The sequence below is a fragment of the Hemiscyllium ocellatum genome, chromosome 17 (genome assembly GCF_020745735.1).
Source record: "Hemiscyllium ocellatum isolate sHemOce1 chromosome 17, sHemOce1.pat.X.cur, whole genome shotgun sequence".
In the NCBI taxonomy this organism is placed as follows: domain Eukaryota; kingdom Metazoa; phylum Chordata; class Chondrichthyes; order Orectolobiformes; family Hemiscylliidae; genus Hemiscyllium; species Hemiscyllium ocellatum.
Window position 1 is genome coordinate 20,725,696 of NC_083417.1, and position 22,722 is coordinate 20,748,417.

Genomic DNA, 22,722 nt, shown 5'->3' on the forward strand with positions numbered 1-22,722 from the left:
TATAATATCATGGTATGAAGACTACACCCAGATCATTTGATCTCCGAAAACACTTCAAATGAGCAACTTGCAATTCTATGGCAAAATAGTTTTCTTGCAATTGTTTATGTGCTGGGCAGTTGGAAAATCTAATAATTCTTCATCCCAGCTCAGAGTGGGGTTATTGAAAAAACATTCAGAGAGATAACACAGGTAAGGGTGTGAACATGGTAAGATGAATCGTAAACACATTCTGAAACCTAACCCACTATGATCACACTCAATTCTGGATTACTCACAGCATAGCTAGGGCCATCTAAGTCTGCTCTCACCAGAAGGGTAAGCAAGTATAGAACATAGAACATAGAAAGATACAGTGCAGTACAGGCCGTTCGGCCCTCGATGTTGCGCCGACCGAATCCTACCTAACCTACACTAGCCCAATAACTTCCAAATGCCTATCCAATGCCCGCTTAAATGACCATAAAGAAGGAGAGTTCACCACTGCTACTGGCAGGGCATTCCATGAACTCACAACCCGCTGTGTAAAGAATCTACCCCTAACATCTGTCCTATACCTACCACCCCTTAATTTAAAGCTGTGTCCCCTAGTAACACCTGACTCCATTAGCGGTAAAAGGTTCTCAGTGTCGACCCTATCTAAACCCCTAATCATCTTATACACCTCTATCAAATCTCCCCTAAACCTTCTCTTCTCCAATGAGAACAGCCCCAAGTGCCTCAGCCTTTCCTCATAAGATTTTCCTACCATTCCAGGCAACATCCTGGTAAACCTCCTCTGCACTCGTTCCAATGCCTCCACATCCTTCCTATAGTATGGCGACCAAAACTGCACACAATACTCCAGATGAGGCCGCACCAGAGTCTTATACAGTTGCAACATGACCTCAGGACTCCGGAACTCAATTCCTCTACCAATAAAGCCCAGTACACCATATGCCTTCCTCACAGCACTATTTACCTGGGTGGCAACTTTCAGGGATCTGTGTACATGGACACCAAGATCCCTCTGCTCATCCACATTACCAAGTAGCCTACCATTAGCCCAGTAATCCATCTTCTTGTTACTCCTACCAAAGTGAATGACTTCACACTTAGCTACATTGAATTCCATTTGCCACATTTCTGCCCAGCTCTGCAACTTATCTATATCCCGCTGTAACCTACCACTTCCTTCCTCACTATCCACAACTCCACCGACTTTTGTGTCATCCGCAAACTTGCTTACCCAGCTTTCAAGCCCTTCCTCTAGATCATTTATAAAGATAACAAAAAGCAATGGTCCCAAAACAGATCCTTGTGGTACACCGCTAGTAACTGCACTCCAAGATGAACATAGTCCATCAACTACTACCCTCTGTCTCCTTCCAGCCAGCCAATTCCTAATCCAAACCTCTAATGTATCCTCAATGCCATACCTCCGTAGTTTTAGCATTAGCCTACCATGGGGAACCTTATCGAACGCCTTACTAAAATCCATATACACAACATCTACTGCTTTACCCTCGTCCACTTCCTTAGTCACCTTCTCAAAGAACTCAATAAGGTTTGTGAGGCACGACCTGCCCTTCACAAAACCATGCTGGCTATCCTTGATCACGTTATTCCTATCCAGATGTTCATAAATCTTATCCCTTACCATTCTCTCTAAGACTTTGCCCACCACTGAAGTCAGACTCACTGGCCTATAGTTACTAGGGCTATCCCTACTCCCTTTCTTGAACAAGGGGACCACATTCGCTATCCTCCAGTCCTCTGGTACTATTCCCGTTGACAATGACGACATAAAAATCCAGGCCAATGGCTCTGCTATCTCCTCCCTAGCTTCCCATAGGATCCTAGGGTAAATGCCATCAGGCCCAGGAGACTTATCTATTTTCATCCTCTCCAATATTCCCAGAACCTCTTCCCTGCATATTTCCAGGCCATCCATTCTAATCATTTGTGACTCCATATTCACATCAGCAACAGTGTCCTGTTCCTGAGTGAATACTGATGAAAAGTATTGATTTAGTGTCTCTCCAATCTCCTCCGCCTCCACACACAACTTCCCACTACTATCCTTGACTGGACCGATACCTACCCTAGTCATCCTTTTATTCCTGACATACCTATAGAAAGCCTTTGGGTTTTCCCTAATCCTACCAGCTAAAGACTTTTCATGTCCCCTTCTCGCTTCTCTTAGCTCTCTCTTTAGATCCTTCCTGGCTACCTTATAACTCTCTATCGCCCCAACTGAACCTTCACGCCTCATCTTTACATATGCCGCCTTCTTCCCTTTCACAAGGGATTCCAATTCCTTACTAAACCACGGCTGCCTCACAAGGCCCTTTACACCATGCCTGACTGGTACATACTTATCGAGGACACGTAGTAGCTGCTCCTTGAACAATCCCCACATCTCATTAGTGTTCTTCTCTTGAAGCCTGTTTTTCCAATCCACACATCCTACGTCATGCCTCACTGCATCATAATTTCCCTGCCCCCAGCTATAACTCTTGCCCTGCGGCGCACACTTATCCCTCTCCATCACTAAAGTAAAAATCACCGAGTTGTGGTCACTGTCCCCGAAGTGCTCACCTACCTCCAAGTCTAACACCTGGCCTGGTTCATTACCTAGAACCAAATCCAGTATAGCCTCACCTCTTGTTGGCCTGTCTACATATTGTGTCAGGAAACCCTCCTGCACACATTGGACAAACACCGACCCATCTAATGAACTCGAGCTATAGCTCTCCCAGTCAATATCTGGGAAGTTAAAGTCCCCCATAACAACCACCCTGCTACCTTCACTCTTTTCCTGAATCATCCTCGCAATATTATCCTCTACTTCTCTAGGACTATTAGGAGGCCTGTAGAAAACACCTAACAGGGTGACTTCACCTTTCCTATTTCTAACCTCAGCCCAAACTACCTCAGATGGCAAGTCCTCTTCCATCATCCATTCCACTGCTGTAATACTATCTTTGACAAGTAATGCCACACCTCCCCCTTTTTTACCCCCATGTCTGATCCTACTAAAACATTTAAACCCTGGAACCTGCAACAGCCATTCTTGTCCCTGTTCTACCCACATCTCTGTAATGGCCACAACATCGAAGTCCCAGGTACCAACCCACGCTGCAAGTTCACCTACCTTATTTCTTATACTTCCGGCTTTGAAGTATACACACTTCAATCCACCCTTCTGTTTACAGGCACCCTCCTTCGAGATCGCTGCATTATTCATAACCTCCCTACACTCAAGGTCCTGTACCCTAAAGCTACAGTCCAGGTTCCCATGCCCCGGCGGAGTTAGTTTAAACCCTCCCAAAGAGCACTAGCAAACCTCCCCCTAAGGATACTGGTGCCCCTCAGGTTCAGGTGTAGACCATCCTTTTTATGTGCTCCACTCTGCCACACTGATTAGGCCTGACAGCTGGCCTGGCTACAAGATAGCTCCAAGAAACAGAATAAAACAATTCTAACAGGAACCTGCTATTAAATGCAATGCAACTTTCCTGGTCACAGACAGATACCTCCCACTGCATCTTTGTAATTCCCGGACTCAACAGCATGGAACTATTCCTCTGAGAAAATGGTGCTGGAAACACAAAATCCTGCCTCTAAACATCTGTGCCATTTTTAAGGGACAGTAGGGGGAAGAATGGGGGCAACTCCTAATGTTCACATCAGACTTCATGGAAATCACTTTATATATTAAAGTGCAGATACTTTCAGCCAGATCTTATTTTCGCTAGTGGGATGTCCAAAACATGACATGTATGCTTTAGACCTGTGAGAAGAAGGTCCAAAACCTTACCAGAGTTCCTTGGAGAGATAAGATACCTTTCTGGATGTAGTCCAGGAACACATTTGAAAAATGATAGGTGTCTTTTGAATATGTGCTTTTACACATGAAAAACATTGGATCCATCAAAGGGAACAATCAAGGCATTTAAATATCCTGACTGTTAAACAATAAAAAAACTTTTTAAAAACTTACTTGCTATTTCACTCTGTCTGTTGATGGAAAGGATTACTGATTGCTGCATGACTGATTTCACAAGCTACTATCACAATGTTCTGCTTGTCAGTTCACAGTTTGACTGACAACTCTAAGTGTTTACAAAGCTTTTGAAGTGGGACTACAAATGGATTAAATATTTGAAGGATCTAAAATGTAGTGAACAGGTTTTTAACCAATAAGAGTGTTTTTGTCGAAATAGACACTAAAGAACTTTATTTAATCTGAGTATATACTGAGGAATGCAGATGGTAAATATGAAGCGAGTTACCACAGAGGGCGGAAGAATTAGGAGTGTTGGCTGAGGAGTATATAGAGCCATGGGGCATGTTTAGTGGGATGAGCCGGAATGAATGGAGAAAGGAGATAGTGAGAGTGCATGGGCGGTGAGGCCTATTGGCTGCTGGGCTGTTCTATGTTTTATTCCTTTATTTTTCTTCCTGCAAAATGTTGAAGTTCCAAGGTAATGTTTTCTTCAAGCCTGCTTCCAAATCTGGAAGTCTTAAAACACTTTCAAATCTCACAAATGCTAACTCCAATAATGTGTACATTGATCACAGAGAAAACTAAAGTTGTATCTTGTGAAACTTACCAATAACTGCAAATGAAAAGAGTGATAATTGCTTTCCTAGCTTGTCCATGCTTTTTTGTAATGGGGTCTTTGGAGCCTGGATATAATATGTAAAAATAAAATCAATATTTCACAGATTATTGGTTTAAAGGTCTTTCATTCTAAATAATCATAAATTTTTAGACATAATTTAATAATTAACATAAGTACTATTAGCTTGGATATTTGTTTTATTTTTAATTATTTTATTTGCATTTCTAATCAATGGTTGAAGAAGAGAAACCAAGGTAAGAAAACCAAAATAAGAAAATAACTTGCCAGTTTATAAAAAAATACAAGAGAAGATTTTACTATGGAAGAATCAAGTTCACATGTTTTGGGTTGAATTTCTCCATAGGTTTCAGGACCATTTTCTGATACCAAATTGGGGTTCTGTGTCCACGGGTGCTAGAGGTAAGAGTGGAGAACAATCTTTCCAGCCCTTATTCAACACTGCACTTGCCATCTAATAAATGACAAAAACAACTGTAGACACTGGAATCCAAGGTAGACAAGCAGGTGGCTTGAAGAACACAGCAAGCCAGGCAGCATCAGGGGGTGGAGAAGTCAATATTTCGGGTGTAGCACCTCTTCAGGATTGGGGGTTCCTTTCCTCCCCACCTCCTTTATCTGCAGCTTCCCTTACACGTACCCTCAGTTCTGAAGATGGGTTACACTCAAAACGTTGGCTTCCTGATGCTGCCTTGCTTGCTGTGTTCTTCCAGCCTCCTGCTTGTCTACCATTTAATTAATGACAGCAGTAAGGCTCAGAAAATTGCCAATCCAATCATTAGAACAGCAGATCTGAAACCCTGAAAGCCCCATTAGACAAGGTGGAAGCTGCTGAGGAAGGTCAGGAAGCAAGGGTGATATCTGAATAGGCCCAATGGCAAGTATATAAAGAAGGATCCAACTTGCTTGGGTTCAGCTGCAATAGGTCTCCTTTATGGATGCAAGGGATGCAGCTCAGCCTTGGTGGAGTGGGAGCATATGTTCTGATGGCACCCCAGTCTGCTGCAGAAAGGATGTCTCGAATGAGCAGAATGCCACTCAGAATGCTGGCAAGGCTACAAAAGGTCACCCCTTCCTGGTGCCTAAACTATGCTAATTGGCTACTCACCTCCATGGTCACCCCTGAGAAACTTCCTCAGCAGCGGCAATGCATCAGGGAGCCATTTTAACATGGCTCCCCATTACTTTCCTCATCCCACCCCAAAAATCCAAGCTGACCAGGGCGAGAGCAGGAAAGTTTAGTCCAATGCATTAGAGCGACATTTATTATATGAACAACGAAAGGAGAAGAAACATCAAAGTTACTCCCTTTCTACAAAGACTGTGAATATGGAGAACTAACTGTAAAATGCCAGAAGAAAATTTAGCCTTCCAATTTCTTTTGATTTCTACTTTTTTAAAAAGGCAAGAAATATTTGTGAGGGGGATCAAAGTCCCACTTCGAGCATCTGATCAGGCCTTCATCAGTGGGGTCAGATACTCAGTAAAAAGCTCATTTATTTTCCACTAAACAGTTTGCATCCAAGCAGTGGGCAGCACAGCACCAGAGATTTGGGTTAAATTCCCGCCTTAGGCGACTCTCTGTGTGGAGTTTGCACATTCTCCCCGTGACTGTGTGGGTTTGCTCTGGTTTCGTCCCACAATCCAAAAATGTGCAGATTAGGTGAATTGGCAAATTGTCCATAGTGTTAGGTGTAGGGGAATGGGTCTGGGTGGATTGCGGGTCGGTGTGGACTTGTTGAGCTGAAGGGCCTGTTTCCATACTGTAAGTAATCTAATCTAAATCATGGTTTGAGTTCTATTTTGTTGTTGTGCAGGTGCATGCCCAGTTAATTCCCACCAACTCTGTACAAGGAAACACAAATTGTAATCAAATAAACAGTGGCCATTTCTCACCTCAGCGAGGGTGATAAAAGAAATATTACAGGGAGAAAATTTCCAGGCCAAGTTATCCTGTCTTTTGCATTGAATGTATACAATCTCTTTTGACAAATCTCAGAATGACAGATCACATCTGTAGGCAATAGTATTAAAAAAATGAATGGTATATACCTCTTCAGCTTGCATCATTTTAAATACTTCTCCAAACTCAGAGTTCTCACCAGTTCCAATCACAATGCCCTGGACGTAAGAAACAAGCAAAAACAGCTTCACAGTGGCACATCATACATATAAAAAAAATCAAAGATTTGCAAATACTGGAACACAGGAACAAAAACAGAAATCACTGGGAAAACTCAGCAGGTCAGGCAGCATCTGTGGGAGAGAGAGCCGAGTTAATGTTTGGAATATGGTTCTGAGTTACAAGTCCATTACCACTATACCACTGCCTCTGTACTTAAGATCAAGATAGCACGGTGGCTCAGTGGCTAGCACTGCTGCCTCACAGGCACCAGGGTCCCAGGCTCGATTCCAGCCTCTGGTGACTGTCTGTGTGGAGTTTGCACATTCTCACCGTGTCTGCATGGGTTTCCTCTGGATGCTCCGGTGTCCTCCCACAGTGAATTGACCATGCTAAATTGCCCATAGTGCTAGGTGCATTAATGAGAGGGAAATGGGACTGGGTGGTTTACTCTTCAGAAGGTCGGTTGGGCCAAAGGGCCTGTTTCCATACTGTAGGAAATCTAAAAAAAAGATTCGTGACAATTCAGAGTAAAACTTGGAAGTAGGTAAGAAACATCCTATAAAAGAGAAACCAGTACTTCGAGGATCTGTACAGGCGTGTACATGGGGAAGGCTGCAGCGCAGGTCAAGTGGAGTGGAATCCCTCAGATTCCAGTACTATGTACTATTACCACTTCTAAATTAAGAAGATTTATATTCAGAAGTTGAAACCAAACAAGGAAAGATGAGTTGATTTTGAGGAGGCATCTCAAGAGCTGAACAAAAACAGTTTTGGGGCAGATTTCATCAGTAAGTGAAACAAATTCAGGGGAAATGTGCTACATAATGCAGACAAGTGGAAGGGAGAGAAAAGAATGGAAATAAATGGTCCATGAATATTACCAAAACAGTTGAGGATAAGATTTCAAATGTGAACTGGCATTGAGCTATCATCCATTTCCTCAACCTAGTAAAGCAGAGGACTCACCAGTAACAACTTTATGTAAACAGTTCAACATAATCCCGAGGAAAGTGCTCAAGACTTGTTTCTTAGATTCCATAAAGAGTGAACTTAAAAATTAGAATAGATGTTGATTGTTTTTGACTTGAGGGGACATGATGGGCATAAGGGTCTTTTTCCATGCTGGAGATATCTATGACTCTATGACTCCAAAGGTGAAAAATTAAGTGCCTTAATTCTTTAAAAAGTTTAAAAATGTTCACCCTGAGGGCAGCAATCAAAACAGTAAACATAATATGTCAGAATATGGCTAAAACTGCAAAATAATATTTTAATGAATTCGTAGTTAAGTCATATAACACTCTCACACACAAATAAACAAGGGTGTGTATTAACAGTACCCAAGAAGCTCAAATGACATGAAAGAGGCACCAGAGTACAGACTCATAGAATCAGAGTAGGTCAAGAGTTTACCGATAAACAAGTAGTGACAATAATAACTGCTGATGTTCAAAATTCAAATCAGAATCAGCAAAATAATTTGAACAACCTTTATTAATATCTAAATATCTAACAGAATAGAGTAGCGAGCAAAGCAATTTGATAATCTCAAATCTTTTCACCTGCCTTTTTAAAAAAAAAATTTTCACTAAACCAATGACATCACATGAAATAAGGTTTCAGGCATTAAAAAGTGCAAAATTCAGAGCAAAACGAAGATTTGAACTGTTTCTCACATTTTGTTTAGATAAAGGCTTTTTCACTTCTACTGTTGAAATTGTGGACAGAGTTATCACTTGGTCAACTGAATGAATCAGAAATCCCTCAGAAGGCATTAGTAACAATTTATATAAGCACTTCAGCATAATCCCCAAAATGTCCTCCAGACCTGTTTCTTAGGGTCTGTAAATAGTGTACATAAACAGCAACAATATATTTGGGAACATGGCAAAGTAACAACAGAATGTTTATTTACAAATTGATAGCTGAACTGGCCATTTATGCAGCATGTTGAATTGTGTTGTTCTCAAAGTCTGTCACTGTATCAAACAATGAAGAAGGTCTGTATGTCCTGCCAGTGCAATGAAACAGGATATCAATGCCATTAATGTCACCACTGTGCACTTTGATCAGTGGTTCTGCACCCACTCCAACTGTAAGTGCATGCATGGTGCAGCTGGCATCATTGTTGCACACATGTTAACTGCTGAGCACCTACCACCTACCTGCTTGTCCTTCTCATCATCCTTTTATCTCTACCATTTACTGCCTTAATCCCTGTCACCACAGTGCTTTGCTTTCTGCCCCATCACATTTTTACACAGGACTCCCTTGTTGTCCATTTGGCACCATATACAAAATCTAAATATTTCATTAAAAAGACCTTTCATTTACACCCTTCCCCATTTTCAGATAAAGTGATTTGTCAAATAAGATTCATAGATATTTGTTATCCATATCAGGGTGATTGCAAGGCTGGAAAGGCAGTGCCTGCCACTTTGGGGACGTTTCAGTATTCACTCCATCCGTGCCATATTTGTCATTCAGCTATTGACCACTTCACATACTGCAAAGTCCACCACACTGTGACACACGACCATGATGGCCCAGCATTCCCTGCTTCAGAGCCAAGATGGTGCTGGGAGATGGAGTGGTGGATTGGAAGGGTGCTTTTACTCCAGCTGACCCCCCACAGAGGACCGTGCCATCAGACCTAGCCAGCTTGGACCCAACTTGCAAAATGGATCAATGTTGAGGGAGAAAGCATAGCAGTGTCGAAAGAAGGTAAACTACCTTCTGTGCTCTGGTTGTATCTGCCCTCTGCTCCCTCACTATCAGAGGATCATCAGGCACTCTAATTTTGCATCAAAGCTCATGAACTTCAACTCTCACCATTACACGCATCACATCCATTTAACTATTCTCACCAATTGTGAAAAAGGTGTATAAAATATTAGCATTTTGGAATTTGTATTTTAAAGTAGGGGTAAAATAGAAGTGTGGTTTCAATTCTGTTCAGTTCTTTTTAAAAAGATCAGGAAGTCATTAGGAGCAACAAACTGATTAAATCATTTTCGTGACTTCTGTTAAGTGCCAAGGAGGATACCTGTGATGTTAACTGATGAAGCGTTGACAGTGTTTTTATGACAAATAGAAAAAGCAGATGAGTACTGCTGAGAATTTTGAATTCAGCTCAGAATCTGGTCTCAGTTCAGGAGAAGAGTTTCACCTGAGGAGTGCTTTTGTTTGTGAAGTCTCTAAGCTGTAAGTTTGTGTCGAACTCTTTATACTATCAGACCTGAAAAGATATTTATTTGATCAAAGGCGGAAAGAAATCATTGGGCCATCACACTTCAAGAGAGTTAGGTAATAAAGTAGGAGTGACACTTCACTGGGATTGAGCATCTGTTAAGGGGATTGTTTGGAAACAGGCTGAAACTCTGCTTTGCTGTTTATGTTATAATCTTTCTAAATTGTCACATATACACATATACATATCAAACTTCTTTGTGTGTAACAAAATTGTAATCTTTGATTAAATAACATTGGCAGCCCCATATGAATATGGTTTCAGTGACTAACTGTCAAGCTAACGAACTGCAAAAATTATACTTATGATCTATCAGCCAGTTTTCTCTCTAGGATTTGACTGTCTCGCATTACAACTGGCTGGGATTATAATATCCATTTCAATCTCCCAAAATACTCACCCTCTCTGCTCTATGTGAGTCCTACTCACTCACTGGGGACATTTCGGTGAGGCAATGGTTAGCACTGCTGCCTCATAGCGCTAAGGATCCGGGTTCAATACCACCCTTGGATGACTGTCTGTATGGAGTTTGCACATTCTCCCTATGCCTGCACAGGTTTCTTCTGGTTGCTCCAGTTTCCTTCTACAGTCCAAAGATGTGCAGGGTAGGTGGATTGGCTGTGAGATTACAAGGGTAGGATAGGGAAATGGGTCTAGTTGGGATAGTCTTTGAGGGTCAGTATGGACTCCATGGGCTGAATGGCCTGCTTCCACACTGTAGGGATTCTATGAACTCGCCACTGTTCCTGCATCACTACTAACCATTTTTACACCCATTTCCACCACCCTGAATCCCTTTCTTTGTCTCAGTGCAGGAAGAAATGACCTATATCTGGACTGCAGGCTGGCAGACATCAGGCTTCTCATTCTGTATAAGGAGAAGATCCTCAGTCTAACCAGAGAAAAGGACACCCACTCATGTAGGGACAGGGAGACCAATGGACACACAGCCCACTCAGCCTCATTGTGTGCTGCTGCTACACCCCATTAAAACCAATACTTAATCTGCACAAGTTTTTATCCATCTTACACATCTAATTTCCGCTCTTCTCTGAGGCAGGAGTATTACCCAGTGAACCTCCATGAGGAAGATGTCAGCATGAGAAGCCCTCAGCTCCACTCCTACCTTTGAGGAGGAAGCTGCTGAACACTCAGAGGATGCACTAGCAAGGCTTTCATCTGCATCCTCTACCAACTTACAGACTTTAATCTTTTTTTCAGTTAGACTCAAGAGTACAGTCGGGTGAATACATGATATGACATTGCTCTGTAGCTGGTTGAAGGATAAACATCCAAGATCTATCATTTCAAATTCAACTCCCACTACCCCAAGGACATGCAGGTCCTGACCTCGTCCACTGCCAAATCCAAGCTACCCACCAATTGGAGGAAGAATGCTTCATCTTCCGCCTTGGGATGCTTTAACCACATGGCATCAACATCAATTCCACTAGTTCCCAAATCTCCCCTTCCCCTACCTCATCCCAGATCCAAAATGGCACCACCTCTTGACCTGTCCAACCTGTCCATCTGCCTTCCCACCTATTCACTCCACCCTCCCCACTGACCTATCACAATTACCCCCCCCCCGCCGCATCCACCTATCGGCATCCCACCTACCTTTCCCCCAGCCACACCCCAACCTCTCTATTTATCTTTCATCCCCATTTCTCCTCCACCTTCCTGATGAAGGGCTTATTTCCTCAGGTACTGACTGATCTGTTGTGCTTTTCCAGGGCCACATTTTTCCACTCTCGCAATCAGAGTACTATCAGAGACCAGTTACTGCTCAGTGCAAGGCCACATGTTTGTTAAAACAAAACTAGGTGTCACTTTTAAACACCTTTGTCGAATTCAATTTTCTTAGCTGACATGACAAGGAGATAATTAGTGCGCACATGTAATGATCATGATTGATAGATTCTTAATTCTGAATGTGCATTCTTCGACACCTGCTAATGAGCTGCTGATGAATTGCAAATTGAAGCCAAATGGATCACATTACTGAATTACGATAGACACAATTACTGCAATCACACCTAGAAGAGCCTCCAATTCCAAAACTCTTACACCCCCAGCCCAAAGAAAGATAATGTCACTTGTTCCACCCACTTTGTAGATGATGGTAGTCATTTTTGTTATTGCACGGTTGAGTTTGATCTGCCATTTCAAGGTTCCGATTTTGTTTCAATGAGTGAGCTGCAGGCTCTGTCTGTGACACACAAACTCCCCCATCCTTCATGTTGCTGTCCCTATGGCCCCTATGACTATTTCACTCACCCTATTTCAGTTCAGCCCCTTTATACACCCTCAGAGTCCATGACATTAGAAATTCTAATGCCCTTGATAGCCCTATACCTCACCCCCCATAGAGGTCAGAGTTACCATAAGCTGTTTGAATACCTCTCCAGAGCTCCCAGTCCCTTCCAGTTCATAAAGTGGTCCCACAGTACTATCTACAATTTACCCCATTACTGTCAACATTCTGTCAATGATTCCTGTACAGTGAGGCCTATCCCTAGGCTTTATGTGCCTGCTTTCCACAGGAGTCCATGGGCTGCTCCCTGAAAAGCCCTGACTTGAAGTGACCAAATCCTCAGAGTCTAACAGTAGCTTCCTTCCTGGACTGACTTGGCAGGCCAACTAGGACTGACCAGCCGCCTGACTGATATCTCCACAGCACCTCAATTGACATACCTGTAATGGCCCAACCAGTTGCATTTGACCGACAGGATGAACCATGACCCAATCCCTCAACTACAAAGACACGGATCCCCAGACATACCTATCCCTCTAGGCGAAAGTGAGGACTGCAGATGCAAGAGATAAGAGTCAAGAGTGTGGTGCTGGAAAAGCACAGCAGGTCATGCAGCATCTGAGGAGCAGGAAAATTGATGTTTTGGGCAGAAACCCTTTATCAGGAATATCTGTCTCTCTGATTGTGCAGTGCTCTCTACCATCACAAATTGCCTGGCACTGCCTCTGCACTCTGCAATGCAATGCAATGAAATTCTATTACTAAGCACAGAAGGCCCCATGTGTCAAGAAAGCAATATAGCTGACATAGAAGCCTGCAGTCCTTACATGAGTACATAAGTCAATAATTGTCCACTAAGAAAGCAAGTGAAGTATACAGATTCTAGCAGGATTCTAGTCAGGACAAAATGAGTGAGTGCTCAGAAAACAAGCCAAGAACCATGAGATGCATCCAATGCAGATACATGAGATTCAAGTATGTTCTGCACAAAATGTGACCGAGCAGATACATGCAAATTCTAGATGTCCCTGAGCACCAACATAATGTTGAAGGGCTGAAGTGATACGTGAGTTGCCTGACAGCACTCATGCTGTTGTGGGTGAGACTAGTAGTTTGACAATACCACCTTGCATTGATGCAGGTTCAAGGAGGATGGTGGCTGTGGAACCTGCAGGGACTTTGTGGTGAAGAAAGAGTTGGATTGGACAATTATTCACGTTAGGAATTTGTATCACCTAACTTCTCAGGTAGGAGAGGAAAACAGGAAGTGGCATCTAAATTAGGATAGTTGGGCGTTAATGAAAGGTTAATGTTTGTAAATAATGTTGTTACTCAATGGCAAGATTCCAAAGCCACTTTTTATAGCTTGTGTGGAAATAAAATGTTTCTCAATGTGGGATTCTGACCTATTCATTACCTCTGTATTGTCCCAAGTTTCTTACCATTGATCATGCCACATGAGAAAGATTCTGCTCTTTGAACCACAACTGGCTCAATTTAAATGTTCCTTGATGCAGAAAGATCACAGGCACTGGGTTGGCATTTGTGGTGAGTGCAGCCCCTCCAGTCACATTGGCATCAAATGTAGCCATGAGAAACAATAGCAGAAGTTTAGGAGAAACGAGAAGAAAACTGGTAAACTGTAAACTTGTAGGAGGAGTCAAAATGATGGCATGATGGCTCAGAGATTAGCCCTGCTGCCTCACAGCACCAGGCACCCGGGTTCGATTCGTGCCTTGGGTGACTGTGGAGCGTTGGCACATTCTCCCCGTGTCTGCGTAGGTTTCCTCTGGGTGCTCTGGTTTCCTCCCATAATCCAAAGATGTGCACGTTAGGTGAATTGGACATGCTAAATTACCCATGGGCAAATGTGTAGGTTAGGTAATTTGGTCAGGGGGAAATATAGGGTAGGGAAATAGGTCTAGGTGGGTTACTATTTGGAGGGTTGGTGTGAACTTGTTGGAATGAAGGGCCTGTTTCCACACTGTACAGATTCTAGATGCAGCTAATGGTTTTCTGAAATTCTTTTAAATTTGTTTGCAGGACATAAGCATCAGTGTTTAGGTAAGCATTTATTACCCAATCCTAATTACCCAGACAGCTGTTCAGAGTCAACTACATTACTGTAGATCTGGAGTCACAAATAAGCCAGATTGGGTAACAACACTAGATTTCCTTCTTGAAACGACTTAGTAAACCAGATGGATACATTTGACCACAGTTACCATTAGGCTACCTTTTTCAAAAAATTCCAGATTTCTATTTGAATGCTAATTCACCATCTGGGATTCACACGCACATCCACAGAACATTAGGCTGGGAGTTGCTGCGTTACTTGCCCAGTGACATTACCACTCCACCACTGCCTCCCCTTAGCCAAGGTTACTCACTTATCCCCTTGCAACACATAATGTGCAGATTTATTTTTGCAGCAGTCATATAGGTGGAAAGTGTTTATGTCTTTATCTGCGTGCACAGTTGGCACACTACTCACGTACTTTAAAAGAGAGTTAGCAAGGGAGATGCGCTGGAGTAATAGCTGCATACTAAACTATTACATGTTTTAAATCACAAATTTCAATCTAAAATGAGCAACATTACAACTGATTTGCTCATTCTGGAGGTGATTTCTTATGTAGTATAATTACAGTAGACAGGGTGTGTTCTACCCACTTAAACAAATCAATGTGAGGTTTATTTATTCCTTGGGGCTATTTCATAAGCAACAAAGAGGCTTCACAGCAACAATAACAACACCAGCATGGTTACAGAAAAGTAGGAGGCTTCTCAGCCCTTCATGTCTGTGTTGGTTGTCTGAAAGAGCAATTCACCTTATGCCACTCCCTTGCTTCTTCCCAATAGCCTTGCACATTCTTCCTACAATTGTCCAACTCCCTTATAAATGCTGCAATTGAACAAGCCTTCACCACACTGTCAGCATGTCCTGTTCCAGGTCCTAAGTACATACTGCGTGAAAAGTGTTAACCTCATGCGGCCATTGTCAATTATCTTAAATTCATGCTCTCTCATTCTTCTACCAATTAGAACAACTTATCCGTGACCTACTTTGTTCAGATCTCTTGTAGTTTTGATAACCTCGAACAAATCTCTTCTTAAAAATCTCTTCTCCAAGGAAAACTTATCCAATCTATCTCTGGAACTGAAGTTTCTCAGGCCTAGAATCATTTCTGTGAATCTTTTCTGTACCTTCCCTAATGCTCTCATATCTTCTCTAAAGTATAATTATAGAGTCATAGAGTCATACAGCACAGACACAGACCCTTCAGTCCAACTTGTTTGCACCAACCAGACATCCCAATTTGACGTAGTTGCAATTGCCAACATTTTACCCATATCCCTCTAAATCTTTCCTGTTCATACGCCCAATAAATATTGTAAGATGCCTTTTAAATATTGTCAGAACTGGATGCAATACTCCAGCTGAGGTCTTTCAAAATTTAGCTAACTTTTTTGCTTTTGTACTCTACCTTCCTATTCATCAAGCTTAGGATACTATATACATTATTAATCAATCTTTCCATCCATCTTGCCATCTTCAATAATTTGTCCATGTAGTTCCCTGTGCTCCTGTACACCCTTTGGAATTGCATCCTTTATGTTGTCTCTTTGTGTTCTTCCTATCAAAATGCATCACTTCACATTATCTGCATTAAATCCTTTACACTCTCCACCTCAGTGTCCATGTCTTTTTGAGATTTTACACTATCTGCCTCACAGTTCATAATGGTTCCAAGTTCTGGACCTCATCTACAAATATTAAGTTCAGTCCTGGACACCAAGACCTAGGACATTAGTCTATATCAAAATGTTTAGGGAACCCAACGTCAGCTACTGACTATGTGTGTTCAATTCATTGTTTCCAAGGAGAACACCTTCTAGTTACTGAAGTAAAGAAATGCCACACAGCTCTTTGAAAGAGGAATAAAACTGCCTAGCAGGTAAAGAGTATACAATTACGGTTTTGTAGAGTTGATTTATCAGACTGATTCCATTATCAGATTAGTCTTATTATTAAATAATTTGAAAGCAGCTTTTTTGTCTACTGCCGCTTCAAATCATAGAGTCACAGAATGAGAAATAGATCCTTCAGTCCAGCTCGTCCATGCCAAACACATATCCTAATCTAATCTTTGCCAGTATTTAGCCCATATCCCTTTAAACCCTTCCTACTCATATACCCATCCAGATGCCATTTAATTGTTGTACTTTTACCAGCCTCCACCACTTCCTCTGACAGCTCATTCCATACACACGCCACCCTCTGGGTGAAAAAGTTGCCTCTTAGGTCCCTTTTAAATCTTTCCCCTCTCACCCTAAACCTATGCCCCTCTAGATCTGGATTCCGCCAAACTAGAGAAAAGAACTTGTCTATTTATCCTATCCATGCCCCGCATGATTTTATAAACCTCTATAAGGACACCCCTCAGCCTCTGACACTCCAAGGAAAACAGCCCCAGCCTATTCTGGAAGAGAGTAGAACTAAAATGAACTAAATTAATATCTAAAAAAATGAGATGGAGAAATAATTTCAAGAATAGGTAACAGAATTAAAAATTATTCAACTGTGTAATGTCTCAAGACTTTTAAATTCCTCTTGAGCCAAATGTACATTTTAGCTTGAGAAGATGGTAATTTATTAAAGTAGATACCTTTCCATTCCCACATCGTACAAGTGTTCCCATGAATGCAATGTTTTGAAGAGAAGTCAGATCCCCAGCTTCTGTTAAGGTTGCAGCACTTTTGTTACAAGCTTCTGACTCCCCTGTGAAACTCGATTCATCGATCAACAGATCAACAGCCTAAATTAAAACCAACAAACCAGTTAGTTTTAATATCTAGGTGGAAATAAAATTTTCAAAATTAATAGGAGACTTCTATTTGTTAATAAAATGCTAGTGCATAAACAGAAATTGCAATCATTAGTTGAAATATAAGCTTCTGGCACTTATAGTCATAGAGATGTACAGCACAGAAATAGACCCTTCAGTCCAACTTGCCCTAGCCGACCAGATAAATGAAATTAGTTTAGTTCCATTTGCCAATATTTGGCCCTTATCCCTCTAAATCCTTTCTATTCATGTATCCATCCATGCCTTTTTGATATTTTAATTGTATCTGCCTCCACCACCCCCTCTTACAGCTCACTCCATACACACATTACCCTCTGTGTGAAAACAAATGCCCCATAGGTCCTTTTTAAATCTTTCCCCTCTACCTTAACCTTATGCCCTTAGTTTTGGACTCCGTAATCTGGGGAAAAGATCTTGACTATTCACCCTCATGATTTTATAAACCTCTCTATATGGTCACCCCTCAGCCTCGGACGCTCCATGGAAAATGGCCCCAGCCTATTCAGCACCTCCCTGTAGCTCAAACACTCCAACCTTGGCAATATCCTTGTAAATCTTTTCGAAACCCTTCCAAGTTTTAACTAATGCACCTTAAACAGCAGGTTTTTTTAAAGTTCTGTACTGTAAAATAGATTAAAAATCTAAAAACTATAGACATTTACTTTATTATGCTTTGTCACATTGAAATTACCATTTCAGTGCATGCATTTTGGCTGCATCTGGGCACGAGTGCCTTATTTCACTCTTGCTCCTTTCTCTTGACTTATCTTAGACCCTTCTCTCCCATTTAGCACCTGTCTGTCACTGGGCTATATCCTTTTACATTTTTGTCCTTTCTCATACTTTATCAGTCTCCTTGCTAGTCACCCTGCTCCCTCAAATCCCCACTCTGATCAATGACCTGCTGTCTAACTTTCCAAACTCATTTTTCTGGGAATTAGAGCTGTGTAAAATTATTACATGTTTAGACAGTGAAAGTAGAGATAAATTATTTTCAACAGCTGACGGATCCATAACCAAAGGCTACAGATTTGAGTTGATTGGTAAAACCAAAGATGATGGAATCAAATTCATGGCCTTCAAAAATTAATTGGAGAAAAACTTGCCAGGTTATGGGAAAAGAGCAAGGAAGTTGGATGTACTTGATTGCTTTTCAAAACAGTCAAAACAAACTCAAAGGGTGAAATGGCCTCTTCGTGTGCTGCATTACTCTCTGACTATGAAAGGAGCAACATGAGCATAATATACCATCAGAGCCTCATGATATGTATTAAGTCTTCAATTGGAAAAGTGTATAAGAACGAGCAAAACAGTAGAATAGCCACTTTTTTGTTTTTGAATGAATTCTTTACAACATAATCTGGTTTGGAAAAATAATTCCTTTGTAAACGAAACACCAACTTAAAGATATATAAAGTCATGAGGGGCATTGATAAGGTAGCAATGTTTTTTTTCCCTAAGATGGGGAGTTCAAAACCAAGGAGCATATTTTTAAGGTCAGAGGAGAAAGATTTAAATAGGACACAAAGAACAACTTTTTTACACAGAGAGTGGTTAGTCTGTGGAATGAACAACCAATGGAAATGATGGATGGAGATACAGTCACAACATTCAAAAGACATTTGGATAATTTCATTAATAGGAAAGGTTTGGAGGGATTATGGCTAAATTCAGGCAGGTGGGACTAGTTTAGTTTGGGAAGATGGTAATGTGGACTAATTGGACCAAAGGGTCTATTTCCATGCTGTATGACTCTATATCAGAACAGGTTTGGATTTGAATGCACAATACAGACAATTTCTTTAAAATGACCTTCTCTTGTACAATTAAAGAAACAGTGTTAACACTGCAACCTTACATGTGTAAACAAACCTAAAATTCAATGTCATGCAAACTATTATCAATATTACGAGCAATAAAAACACAACTGATTCAACACATTTCCTGCAATAGAGAAGTACAAGGAAAATCTACCACAATCTAACACTCAAAACCTTCCAGTAAATTGGTAGTAAATCCATTGGAGATTTAGTCAACAAACACAAACCACTTTCTGTTGAATGAGGAAAATGCATCACCTGAATAAATGGATTAGTGCCTTCTGGTTTACAGCATCACATCCATTACCCACTTTAGTTTATTTTGAATAGTGTTGATATGGAAAATGCATTTACACTTATCAAGATTTCACAATAACGGCATTGAGCCGATATCTAGATGGAGAGTTCATAGTTTTAGGATAAAGAATGAGGGATTTAAAACAGAGATGAGAAGACATTACTTCTCTCAAAGGGCTGTAAATCTGTGGAATTCACTACTCCAAAGTGAGCTGGATACTGGGACATGGAGTAAATTTAAGGAGGAGATAAGCAGATTTTTAATTAGTGATCAGTTAAAGAGTTACGGACAGTGAGCAGGAAGGTTGAGACTGAGATACGACCAACCTTGATTGTATTGAATGTTGGAGCAAGCTCAAGGGGCTGAATTATCTTATCCTGCACCTCGCTCCTATTTTCTTATTTTAGCATGTTCCCCATCTTGTCCCACCAAGAAAGAAGTCATTCAAGACCCCACCAGTGTAAAGCTGACTGCCCTGCTCAGCGGAGTTTCTGTCACCTCAGGCAGAGACTCCTGGCCCTCTTGAGGAGAAAAACCTGCTTTAGAAAGCTGCCAGCCAATCCAATTGTTAATTCTGAAAGGTGGTCCCTATTGGGACAACAGCCAGAATGTGAAAAAGAGGATACTTTGGAAACCAGACTGAATTAAAGTCTGGTCTTACACAGGTGCTTGGTTGGTAGGTTCCAGTGAGTAGGTAAGATAGGTGGGGTATTGGACAATTAATGGTGGGGGGACAGTAAGAACTTACTCATGGGATTGGGAGGTGGGGGTTGACTTCGCTGGACACGGGTTTTGAAACCATCTTGCCCAGTAAAAGCTGCTGACTACCTACTTTCCCTGATGTGGTGAAAATCCACCGGTAGTGGCAGGATGAGGCGCTTAAATGCCTGTTGAATTGGGGTGAGTGGTTCACAGGCAACTCCTACTGTAACATAGGAGACAGGTCGTACATGGTTGAGAATGTGGTCACCAGCCCACACACACCGTAGCTTAGAAACCCCCTCGCCCTTTGGAGAGCTGTAAAATACTGCACTGGGTTTCAGTTGCTAATGCACAAGACACCAAAAATTTAGAAGCCTCAAAAGAAAAGGTGCAAAATCCCATATCAGATTTTCCCGATGCGCTAATATTTTTTGGGAGGGAAAGATACGGGTGGCCAGGGAAGGGATATTGTAAAACAACTCAGTGAAATTGACCATAAAACTCAGTGTTCTGATTTCTAATTACCTGGTACAACAAACATAATTCCATGAGCCCATTATGCTGAACTTGTAGCTGAAAGAGGAACAATCTCTTCTTTTACACTCTTAGAAGAAAAGCTGCTTTGTAAACAGACGCGAAAGTGGTACTAAATAAATAAAACTGGCTGATGTTTGTGGAGATACATTGGTAACTTAAGCACATATAACTAACTGAATGTATATTGATAAATAAAATTTATACTCTATATATAATGCTATTTGTAAGATCCCAAACTTGTAAATGCAATGAAAGCTTCATAAACAACCCACATCTGACATTCTTCCCTTTAACAGACACACCATGCATATAGCCCAACTTTAAAATCTTCTTGATTCACAAGTCAATTTTGTACTTGTATTGCAACTGCAAATAACAAACCTATATTAACACTAAAACATTTATATCCAGAAAAGTACCAGCAAAACACAAGGAAATATGTAGAAACAGCAAGCACTACATTATTCTCATAGTCCAGGATCAAGTGAGGCTATAAGACCATAGGTTATGGAACCACATTAGGGCAATTTGCCCACTGAGTCTGCACTGCCATTTAATTAGCTTTTTATTGATTTGATAATTCTCAACACCACATTCCTGTCTTTTCTCCATATCCCTTCCCAATTAAAAATGTCTATCCCTGCCTTCAGTATTCTTAACTATCCTAATTCAAAAGCCCTTCAAAGAATTTCACAGATTCAGAGACAATTGAGAGAAGAAATTTCTCCTCATCTACATATCAAATGGACAATATCTTACACTGAGATTATGTCTTCCAATCCTGAACTCTCCCGAATGAGGAAACAATCTCTCATCATCTAGGAGAAAGGAAGGACTGCAGACACTGCAGATCAGAGTCAAGAGTGTGGTGTTGGAGAAGCACAGCAGGTTGGGCAGCATCCGAGGAGCAGGAGAATCGACGTTTCAGGCAAAAGCCCTTCATCAGGAATGAGGTTTGTGAGCCAAGGAGGTGGAGAGATAAATGGGAGGGGAGTGGGGCTGGGGGGAAGGAGGTTGAGAGTACAATAGGTAGATGAAGATGCGGATAATGGTGCTTGGTTGGAGAGGAGGGTGGAGCAAATAAGTGGGAAGGAAGATGGACAGGTTATGAGTGCTGTGCCAAGTTGGAAGGTTGAATCTGGTTGGAAGGTTGAATCATTCCTGATGAAGGGCTTGTGCCCGAAACATCGAATTTCCTGTTCCTTGGATGCTGCCTGACCTTCTGCGCTTTTCCAGCAACACATTTTCAGCTCTGATCTCCAGCATCTGCAGTCCTCACTTTCTCCCCGGTTGAATCTGGGGTAAGGTGGGGGAGGGGAAATAAGGAAACTGGTGAAATCCACGGTGATCCCATGTGGTTGAAGGATCCCAAGGCGGAAGATGAGGTACTCTTCCACCCTTATCCCCTTATCCCAACTCTGTCTTCTATTAGTGAGCCAATCTTCTATCAATGAGGCTACCATATACATTATGCCATTGATAATAAAGATTCTTGTGCTCACTGCAAATTTACAGAATCATATAATCTTATTTATTTGTCAGCACCGAGCACTATTGAGAAAATGTACTTATTTTTAGCAGCAATCAGCTATCATGGGAGATGACAGACTGGATCCATGGTAGAGATCATTTTTGGATTTAACATTATTGTGGCCATAGAGGCTAATATGTTAGGGGCAATGCCTTCAATAGCTGGCATTGGTGAATAGTGTTAGCCCAAAGTTGGCTGATGATTTTTCCATCTGCCAGGCTCTCTTTTCAGCTGGCTGACCATTTGTTTTGTCCTCTGCTTTTTGCACACACTTTGCAGGCTGCTGGCCTTTCATGAATATTCATGAGTTTATCAATCATCAATGCAAAACTATAGGCCCCATATTTTGAAAAACTCATTCGTGTGATGTGAATGTCAGTGGCAAGGCCAGCTTTTGCTACCTAACTCTCATTGCGCTTGAGAAGGTGATGGTAAGCTTCCAGTTAATAATCAGTTGCTGTTCTGTGGATTTGCTAACCTGCTAGAAAGCTAAGAGCTTGGCTGTTGGTTAGCTCAGTTGGCTGGGCAGCTGGTTTGTGATACCGAGTGTACCAGCTACAATCACTGCAAAGGTCCTGCTTTCTCAGCCTTGCTCTTCACCTGTGGTGTGGTGGGTCTCAGGTTTATCTTCCTACCAGTTGTCTCTTTCTAATGAGCAAGTGGCACTATGGTAACTTTATCATTATCTCGAGTGTTAAAAACA

At 41.6% G+C, this 22,722-nt stretch overlaps 1 protein-coding gene across 1 annotated transcript in view; it reads right to left on the reverse strand.

Annotated features, from left to right (window-relative positions):
- Positions 1–22,722, reverse strand: part of LOC132823658 (calcium-transporting ATPase type 2C member 2-like) — an 85,706-nt gene that overhangs the window by 37,174 nt on the left and 25,810 nt on the right. The window contains exons 8-10 of the mRNA XM_060837608.1: positions 16,931–17,080; positions 6,681–6,749; positions 4,599–4,674 (exon numbers count right to left, since the gene is read on the reverse strand). Coding sequence (XP_060693591.1) covers positions 4,599–4,674; positions 6,681–6,749; positions 16,931–17,080 — 295 coding nt within the window. The remainder of the gene's footprint in view (positions 1–4,598; positions 4,675–6,680; positions 6,750–16,930; positions 17,081–22,722) is intronic.